Source organism: Lactuca sativa, chromosome 8 (assembly GCF_002870075.4).
Source record: "Lactuca sativa cultivar Salinas chromosome 8, Lsat_Salinas_v11, whole genome shotgun sequence".
Classification (NCBI taxonomy): Eukaryota; Viridiplantae; Streptophyta; class Magnoliopsida; order Asterales; family Asteraceae; genus Lactuca; species Lactuca sativa.
In genome coordinates, this window is record NC_056630.2 from 175,963,472 (window position 1) to 175,973,248 (window position 9,777).

Consider the following 9,777-nt stretch of genomic DNA (forward strand, 5'->3'; position numbering starts at 1 on the left):
AATCCTAATTTGATGCCCAAAAATGCAAAAATACTTGCAACAATATAAGACATCATTGGCCGCATGTATTTCTAACTTCCAACCACCACCATTTCCTAGCTTTCTATTCCACTCCAACACACAAGAAGGTACCTCTCAACAAAATGTCGAGCTCGAGAGGATGGAAGAAGATGAAGGAGAAGAAGAAGAAAATGAAGAGAATATGATAAGATGGTTTATGTTTTGTATTATTTTGAACAATATTAACTATTGTATCTATTTTACTATGTCATATTAAACTTGAATTTGATGTTTTGAGTTTGAATAATGGTAGCTAGTTATTGTATCTCAATTGATATATGTTGCAAAATGTTTGGATTTTTTAAAAATACAGGAATGATAAATGTACAAAATCTGTAAAAACTAAAAAAAAAAAAAAAAAAAAAAAAAACACCCGGTGGCTATCCCGACTACAAGTTGTCGTTATAGGTATTTGATCAACAACCGTAAAAATCATGTCGCGACGACACGTCATTGCTATAGGTGATATCTATACCGCCGACATGTCATCACTATAAGTTTCATCTATCCCGACGACTTGTCGTCGCCACATGTAATTAATAATTTTTTTTTGAAAAACATTCCTAACGGTACCTGTACCAACGACGATTTTGATATATCCCGACATGCCTATGCTGACGACATGTTGTTGGTAAATGGTCAGAAAAGTCCAAAGGCCATTTGACCTAGCGGTAAGGAATGACTCTCTCAAATGAGAGGTCATGGGTTCAAGTCTTAATAGAAGATATAAGTGGTGTTTATGATTATATTAGGAATATGATAATTTTCCGTTTAAAAAAATAGACCATTGTTAGAAAAGTGAGAGAAGAGCCTCATTAGATGCTGTAAGACTACTAACACCCAAACCACCGTAAACTTTAGCAGACAAAATACTCTTCCAATTCACCCAATCCTCCGGTTTAAAGAAATATTAAATCTAATATCGATCTTGACCGACCTACAAAACATCTCCAATCGACTAGTCTTAAAAAAATTCAGTTACGTAATGATTACGGATAACTGATGATTAACATCTTGAGCATAAATTAATATATGAGTAAACATATCATTAGTAGGTAATCAACTAAATTAGACATAAAGTTAACACTCCTATTATGGCATATACAATTTGTTCCCGCATTTGCACCTCCATGCTTCTGGATAATACTCCATAGTCACCGGCTTTCCTGGTGGCACCGTGACATGAATTGGTTTGCAAGGGGTGCACCGCCCACACTTCCATGCACAACGTGGCGGTGATGAGCCAAGGCCACTCAACGTCCGCCTCCGCATGGTGGTTATGGTTGACCTTATCATCTCTTCTTCTTTACCCTGCATATTAAATATAATGGCACCCGTGAGGTTAAAAAGACAGGGGGGACAAGAACGGTTCACGGGGTCCTAGGCTTTATCACCCAACATGATTCCGACTTTAAAGGGGCTGGGGTCCTTCTTCAAGTGGGGTCCCTTGGGTCAGTAACTAGCATGCACTATCTGTATAGTTTTTGAGACAAAATAATTCATTCAATCTCTATGCACACATAATACATAAAATAATTGTAGTCTCTTGAGAATGGTTATATTAATTTTGAACAAACTGACCTTAGCTAGGGTCGTATGGACATAATAATTGCACTTGACCCCAGTGTAACACTGTAACGTCTGGTTATATTTCAATAAACTTCCAATGCAGATCTATAGATATATTTGTAAGCACAACTTCCTACCATTTAGTTGTGTATATTTAATTATATTTACCATGATTCTTTTAGGACAAAGTTTGCTAAAAAATAATCGGTTTAAAGAAACCTTATGCTACTTATATCTATTCATCTCTATTTTAAAAGCTCGATATAACAAAAATCTTCTCATATATGAAGGCGTTCCTTTTTCTGAATTTTGATATTTACACAAAAGGTGATACTATTCAAATAGCATTACTCATTTAAAAAATCAAACTCACTCTCACGTGGGGATGATCAGGATGTACAAGTGTAAATGAGGGTGTATTACTACAATACCCTTTCACATATTTACACCAGTATTTACACAAATTGTAAAAGGCTAGGATGAAAGAATTAAAGTGAATATATAATGGGTGACAGTACTGGCACAGATTAAGTGTACCCCATGTGTACTTTTTATTTAAATGCAGAAACCCTACTTGGTCTTCAGTCTTCACCATTGTTTGACAGTCACATCTTAGTCTATGCCATCTGGCCAGTCTTCTTGTTTTTATCTTAAATACCAAATGATCGATATATATATATATATATATATATATATATATATATATATATATATATATATATATATATATATATATATATATATATATATATATATATATATATATATATATATATATATATATATATATATCCCGTAAGAAACCTTTTTGGTAAAAAGATAAAAACTTTTTTTGGACATATTTTTTTGGAAAACACAAATGAATAGAAAATAATATGATTTCATAAAAAACTCCTAAAAAAATATCTTGATTATTCATTTTTACGATAGATTTTGTTGATATTTACTGAGTTTATTATAAAAATGAAATTTTCTTGATTCGTTAAAAAATAAATCAAAAAGGAGGTGTCTTTTAAGGAATTTTTTCTAATGAATCATATTAATTTTGAATAATCTAATGATTCATTTTGTTCGTTTGCTAAAACAATATATATAAAAAATTTCTTACTTTCCTATCAAAATTTTCATTCTTTTATATATATATATATATATATATATATATATATATATATATATATATATATATATATATATAATTTAGAAAAATAACTTAGAATTTATTTTTTTAAGTTGTAAAGAAAGGTAGACTGCTGATTTGATGAATCATGTTTTCTGTAAGTGCTAGGAAGCTAGTGGAAACTAGTTATCAAAAATAGATGTTATTATTTTTATTTTTATTTTGAAAAAATAAATTCATGTTAAGATCATGTGGTAATGAAGGATAAAAATTATTTAATTTCTGTAGTTCGTGAGGCAATTATGAATGGAATCGCATTCATCTGATAAAGAGCACTAAAATTAACAAAATCTTCAATTTTGAACAACAAAAACTGAATTTAATAACTAGCTAGAAGAAGCTATAACAATATAAAGAGCGCTAAGACATGAAAGAGCATTTAACGCCAGAATTATAACTAAAAGTACTAAAGCAAGAACTCACCCTGAAGGAGATGTCATGGATATGATCATGGACTTTGACAGCACTTAATTCAGATCTGAAAACTGGAAAATGAATCGATTAATGAGAAAACTAAAGTAGTGATCCAGGGGAAACTTTGTATGCTATTATTACATACCTAAAGACGTTATTGTTAGAAGAACACAAACGGTAACGATGAGGAAGATACAGAAGGATGAAGACATTTTGCTGACTTTGAGTCCCATCCAATGAATTCACAGCATGAATCCCTAGAATAGAGATCGGATTTTTTAGTGATTTATGACTTGGATTTCAGTGATCCATGCAGATGAAATCAAAAGAACTAAAATCTAATGGTGGTGGTAGAAGGCTAAGAAGAGAAGGGGGCAGGTAAGGATGGTAGAGGTACCCTTAGTATTGCCATGTATGGGGTGAGATTCTGTTTGCAGGTTATGCTCACTGTCTTTCAACAATTCCCAATCTCAGAAAGTAATACACATGCATACTCTTTTCAGTCCCCCCTCATCTTTCTTTTACATTTCATATACACAAACACACAAATTCACACTATATATATATATATATATATATATATATATATATATATATATATATATATATATATATATATATATATATATATATATATATATATATATATATATATATATATATATATATATATATATATATATATATATATAGTAATTATCAATTTTAATTTTAGAAAACAAATAGTTTTGGTTTTAGATAACGTATCTCTTTGCAACGAATTTTAATATTTGCTCTTATGAACTGTCTAGCATCACGAATATGATTATTGTTTAAAATTGTACCTTGATTAGTAGGTTTATAAGAATCTTTAAGATTTTGCTCAGAGTTATTTATAGATTCTTGGATTTGCTGTATTTTTAAAAGAATATTTCTATTAGGAATACAATTCATCAAGATTTTGTTAGACATAATTAAATGATTTAAGCATGAATTTGATTAATTTGATTATTAAAAACGAGTATTATTTTAACAAAAATTTCAAATCTTGTAGAATTAATAGTTAGAATAACTCGAAATGAAATTATCATAGAGAAATAAAAACAATACAACAATAAAATATTTTAGATAGTACCTTCTTGAATTAAGCTTGAATTACAATCAGTACATACTTCTGGAGAAAGAATTATTTGAAAATCTAAAGACTTTGAACATCTACTAGTAGAAAGAGATACTCTTGGAGATTTTTTAGACATGGGATGAATATTTTTTAGAGAATGAATTTTTTCTTGTGTCTTCAACTAAAGGATAGTCTCTATTTATAATCATCTTGGAGTCTTTAAAGTCTTGAAATCATCTAGTGATATTTTTTGTCGTAAGAACCCATTGTCAATCAATAGAAATAATTACTTGTAAGTGTTTGTCCTTGAAACTGGTTGTCATTCATCTTTTGAAGCAATTGTCATTTGTAATTAATGACCATCTTCTTTTGATAAAGCAAGCCATTATAGAGTATCTTCTAAAGCTTTTTGTCTTCATATTATAGATTTGATAATAATTTTGATAATAATTGTTTATACATAAATACATGAATACATACATAGTATATATGCATTCGTATTTGAAAAACGAAATTTTGATAATACAAGAAACGAAATATCCTACATTTAAGGTATTACATCAAATTTATGGATAATGATTCCTTATTCTTCATAAGGATCATCAAAAGGGTCTTGAGCGTCTTCAAATAAATCATTCTTTATAGATTTTGGAGAATCGTCAGAAACTGATGGAGTTTGGCGAATTTCTTGAAGTAATTTTTGAAGTTCTTCAGTGGAAGAGGTAGCAGCATCTTTAATTCTTGCAATTAGATCCACATCACTTTTGGGAAGACTGTTGATAAAAGTGGCTTCAACTTCTGGTTTTTTAATATATATTTCTTGATAATGTTTAATTACTGCTTGTTCACTGGCTTGAGAAATCTTCATTTTATCCCACCATTTTGAGCGAAATTGGCGATTAAGCCAGGGAGGATAGGAATCCTTTGCTTCTTGATAATGAAAAGTCCAAGACATTATCCATGGAACTTTAAATATCACGGTGAATTGTAACATGTATTCAAATTCTGGAATTTGTTGAATAAACAATTCTTTAAATTTGAGATATCCAGCGTAAATTTCTTTTGGTAAACAATTTGGAAGAATTCTCATATATTTGTACCAATTAATAAACCATCTTGGATATTCACAATTGAAGTTCAAATCAAAGAAGATAAACCATGAGTGTGAATAATTCCGAATAAAGAATGCCTTAGTCCAGGCGTCTTGATAATCATAGTAAGAAAATCTGGGATAAGCAGGATAACTTACAAGAGGTTTTTCAGAGTGAAGGTTTGGAACCCAACTTTCTGGAGAAATGATTTTGATAATATGAGCTTTGCTAAAATCAATGTTTCCCTCTTTAGAATTAGAACGATGAACAAAATTGACTGAACCAGATTCTTGCAGAATAGCTTGATAATATTCTCGGGTTTTATATGAATCAACATAAAAGGTTTTCCCTTGTCCAAAAAGATGATTTGTGGGAATATGAAAACCTTGGTGTAACTTATGGATTTGAAAATCTTCAAGAATTTGAACTCTTAGGAAATTTGGATTAAGAACATAAGGAGTTTTTGTAGAGGGGCTAGGAGTAACAAATTTTTGAGTTTGAGGAGTGATAGGTTTTGCAAAAGGGCTTATTGTGTCGGTTGAAGTAACTTTTGGAGTAACAAGTTTTGACTGGAGGATATTAGAATAAAGTTGTGAATTCTTAGAAGTAGGAGTTAAAGGAGAAAAACGATTTTGATTTTGAAATGGAACTAGCTTTTGAGAGACTGGAACAAGATTTTGAGAGACTGGCTTCTTGTAATCATGTTTGGAAGAGGACGACGAACTCATTTTCCCTGCAAAAATTCTCGAGAAAGAAAGTCAGGAAGCGAATTATTTTGTCCCTTTATAAATTCTATTTCGAAATCAAAGTTACCTAAGAAGGCTTGCCAACGAGCAAAAATTTGCTTGGAAATAATATTTTTTACATCTTTTTCTAAAATAGTTTTTGCAGATTGACAATCTATTCTTAATAAAAAAAATTCATAAATAAATCATCTTCAAATTTCTTAATACATAAAACAATGCTTAAAATTTCCTTTTTGACAGTTGAATAATTTTTCTGTGTATCATTCCATGCACCAGAGTAATATCGAACCAATTGCTCTTCAGTTGAGTTAACAAATTTTTGTTTTAAAATTCCTCTGAATCCAATATCACTAGCATCGGTTTCAACTATGATTTTGGCATCGGGATGAGGTAAATTTAAACATGGCAAAGTAGGGACCTTTTGTTTTATATATTTAATTATATCTGTATGTTTTTGAGTCCATGGTTCAGGATTGTCTTTTAATCGATTATAAAGCGGTTTATATATGATCCCTAAATCTTTGAAAAAATCATGAATATAATTTAAGCATCCTAAAAATTTTTGAAGTTGCTTTTTATCTTTAATTTCATCAGGAAATTTAGTAGAAAATTGCAAGCTTCTTGTAATAGGTCTAATAGTGTTTTTGACAATATCATGTCCTAAAAAACGAATTTCATTCTTAAATAAATGCATTTTTGCTGCAGAGACAGCTAAACCATTTTGATAAATTAAATCATGAAATTGATTTAAATGTTTAAAATGTTGATCAATTGATTTTGAAAAAATTAGGACTTCGTTAATATAAGCAATAGCAAAACTACTTATAGGAGTTATGATATCATTCATAATATTTTGGAATTCAGAAGGAGCATTTTTTAATCCAAAAGGCATTACATTCCATTCAAAATGCTCAAAGGGAACATTAAAACTAGTTTTGTATTTATCTTCCTCATGAAGTTGTATTTGCCAAAATCCTGATTTCATATCAAACTTTGAAAATATTTTTGAATCATAAAGCTTTTTTAGCAAATTTCGTTTATTAGGAATAGGATAACGAATCCATTCTAAAACTTTGTTTAAAGGTTTATAATTGATAACTAGTCTTGGTGATCCTCTTTCTAATTCTGCGGCATTCATGACATAAAATGCTAAACAAGACCACGATGATTTAGAAGGTCTTATGAGTTTTTTATTTATTAAATCCTGAATTTCATTTTTACAATGACTTTCTAATTCATTATTCATGTGAATGGCTCTAGATAATAAAGGAATATCCTTTTCATTAAAAAAATTTATATATGGTAGTTTTACAATATGTTGCTTTCTTATCCAAAAGGCATTAGGAATATTAGAACAAACATTTTTTTTCAAATTTTAATTTTAAACCTGTTATTTTATTTTGAATATTATTATCATTTAATTGATTAGTTATTCGAACATTATTTATTTCGTTAATAAGATATTTGGCTTGTTGCGTTTTATAATTAAGGACATTAATCGTTGAATATAGAGGAGGTTCACAAAATTTAAATATAATTTCCTTTCCAAAAACATTGGTTCTTATACCATCATCATGAACCATAAAAGGATATAGTTTTGTAATGAAAGGCGTTCCTAGAATTAAAGGAGAAGAGAGATCTTTTACTAAAATTAGGTGAGTTTTATAACAGTAATCTTGGTCATTACAAATATGAACATCGTAAACTTTATAATTTACAATTAATTTTGTACCTCCGGCACCAGTAAGTCTAGATGTAGTTTTTTCATAAAATTGTGTAGGAAAAATTCCTTCTTGAATACAATTCATATCAGCACCACTATCAATTAAAGCATTTAGGTTGATTTTAAAATTATCCTTGACTAAAGTAATTTGAGTGTTCCATTTTTGAGAAATTTGATTATTTATAAGTTTACCAATAGTTACATTTTCAATTTTATTTTCTTCTTCGTTATTAATTTCTATATTTTTGTTTTTAAAAGTAGAAGGTTTTTCCTTTTCTAAAATTAAAATTTTATTTTTTATTTCTTTTATTTCTTGTTTTACTATTTTTAATTCTTCTTGAAGTTCTTGCATAGAAATTGGTTTTGCTTCAGTAAATCTTTCGTATATATTTTTTAAATTAAAATTTTCATTATTAGCAGGAGTTATGTTATTAGTTTTATTAAGCATCTGTTTTTAGCAATTCTTGGATATTTTTATCTTTTATAGAATCAAGAGAGTTTAAAAGATCTTTATCATCTTGTGAAAGAACATTAATGGAGCTACTAGTAATTACATTGATTAAATTATTATAGTGACATTTACCAATACACTCGCAAATATCAGAATCTTTTGAACTTGAAGTAGTATTTTCGAGAATATTTAAATCATTTGTTTGAAAGTCAAAAATACTTTCATCGGAATCTGAATCAGTATTTAAAATAATTTTTCTTATTTGTTCTTTCAAATCTTCAGAGACATTTAACTCATTTATTTTTGTCTTAGCATAACAATTATTAGCTGTATGACCATTACGCCCACATTTATGACAAATAATAATATCTTTTGATTTTCTTTTAGATTTTTTATAATTTAGTCTATAAGGTTTTTTAGATTTCGAAGCGTAATCTTTGCCCTTTTTATAATTTTCTGGAAGATTATATTTCTTTTTCCTGAAATATTTTGAAGATCTTCTCTTAAATACTTTAGATTTTGAAGTAGACGGACCATTCAAGGGCTGATAACCATATTGTTGGCAAAAATTTTCCAATTCATTTTTACTGTTAATTCTATCTTTTTTGAGTTTTTCTTTAAACCTAAGATCAGTACAAACTGCTAATCCCTCTTTATTAATATAGTTTATTAAATCTCCATAAGTTAAATCTTGATAAGGGATGGTATTATTAAAATTTTCTCTTAATTTTTGTCTAACTCTTTCTGCAAAGAGTTTTGGAAGGCCAGCAATAAAACGTTCTTTCCAATAAGACTCTTTACAATCAGGTCTTGAAAAAACTTTAACAAGATAATTATCTTTATACCATCTAAAATCAGTAAGTTTTCTGTAATGTAAATTCATTAAAATTTCTGAAGTTTTTTCTTGAAAAGTAGTAGGATCTCCTACAAAGTTTTTGATAATAGCAAAAATTAAAGTGTTAACCATATCATCTTCAAACGTTTGTATTTGTTGATTATTTTCTTGTTTTATAATAGTTTTCTTAGCAGATAAAATATAATCTTTTTCTTCTTGTGAAATATCGAAATTCCACCAGCCTTTAAGACTGCCAGTAAAACCAGAAGTGATAATATTAACAATTTGGAGTTGAGTATGATTATGAGCTTTATAAGCATTAGCAACCATAGTCATTTCTTGTACAATATTCATAATTTGATGTTCAAAATGGTCATCAATATTCCATTCATAAACAGAATTACCATCATATTGAGAACTATCAAATTGAAAAGTTCGTTCTTCAAGTTGAACATCTGGAAGAGAGGGTCTATTCCAATAATTTCTTATGGTTGGTTTTGGATTTTTTCCGAAAGTGCTTTGCTTTGATTGATGAATTTTATTAAAATTTGAAAAGTCATTAGTGAGTTGATTAATATCATCATTTGTATCAAATTGTTGAGCAAGAGTTTC

The 9,777-nt window shown here is 28.7% G+C and overlaps 1 protein-coding gene across 2 annotated transcripts; it reads right to left on the reverse strand.

Moving 5' to 3' along the window:
• Nucleotides 1-1,019: 1,019 nt before the first annotated feature.
• LOC111910779 (EPIDERMAL PATTERNING FACTOR-like protein 6) lies at nucleotides 1,020-3,760 on the reverse strand. Of its 2 annotated transcripts, XM_023906599.2 has the most exons (4): nucleotides 3,618-3,757; nucleotides 3,366-3,477; nucleotides 3,230-3,291; nucleotides 1,020-1,371 (listed from the first exon to the last, which is right to left on the reverse strand). In XM_023906599.2, exons 2-4 carry the CDS (start codon nucleotides 3,451-3,453, stop codon nucleotides 1,153-1,155), a joined length of 369 nt encoding a protein of 122 aa, XP_023762367.1. In that variant the 5' UTR covers nucleotides 3,454-3,477; nucleotides 3,618-3,757; the 3' UTR covers nucleotides 1,020-1,152. The 2 variants fall into 2 exon arrangements, with proteins under 2 accessions (XP_023762367.1, XP_023762366.1); XM_023906598.2 differs by having other exon boundaries at nucleotides 3,366-3,760.
• Nucleotides 3,761-9,777: the final 6,017 nt, after the last annotated feature.

What these genes read in the sequence shown, in the direction of transcription:
- LOC111910779 (XM_023906598.2), bottom strand. Translation starts at nt 3,453, where the DNA reads ATGGGACTCAAAGTCAGCAAAATGTCTTCATCCTTCTGTATCTTCCTC. An exon ending in TCTAACAATAACGTCTTTAG is followed by an intron (nt 3,292 to 3,365) that starts GTATGTAATAAT and finishes TTCATTTTCCAG; the next exon opens with TTTTCAGATCTGAATTAAGT. An exon ending in TCCATGACATCTCCTTCAGG is followed by an intron (nt 1,372 to 3,229) that starts GTGAGTTCTTGC and finishes TTTAATATGCAG; the next exon opens with GGTAAAGAAGAAGAGATGAT.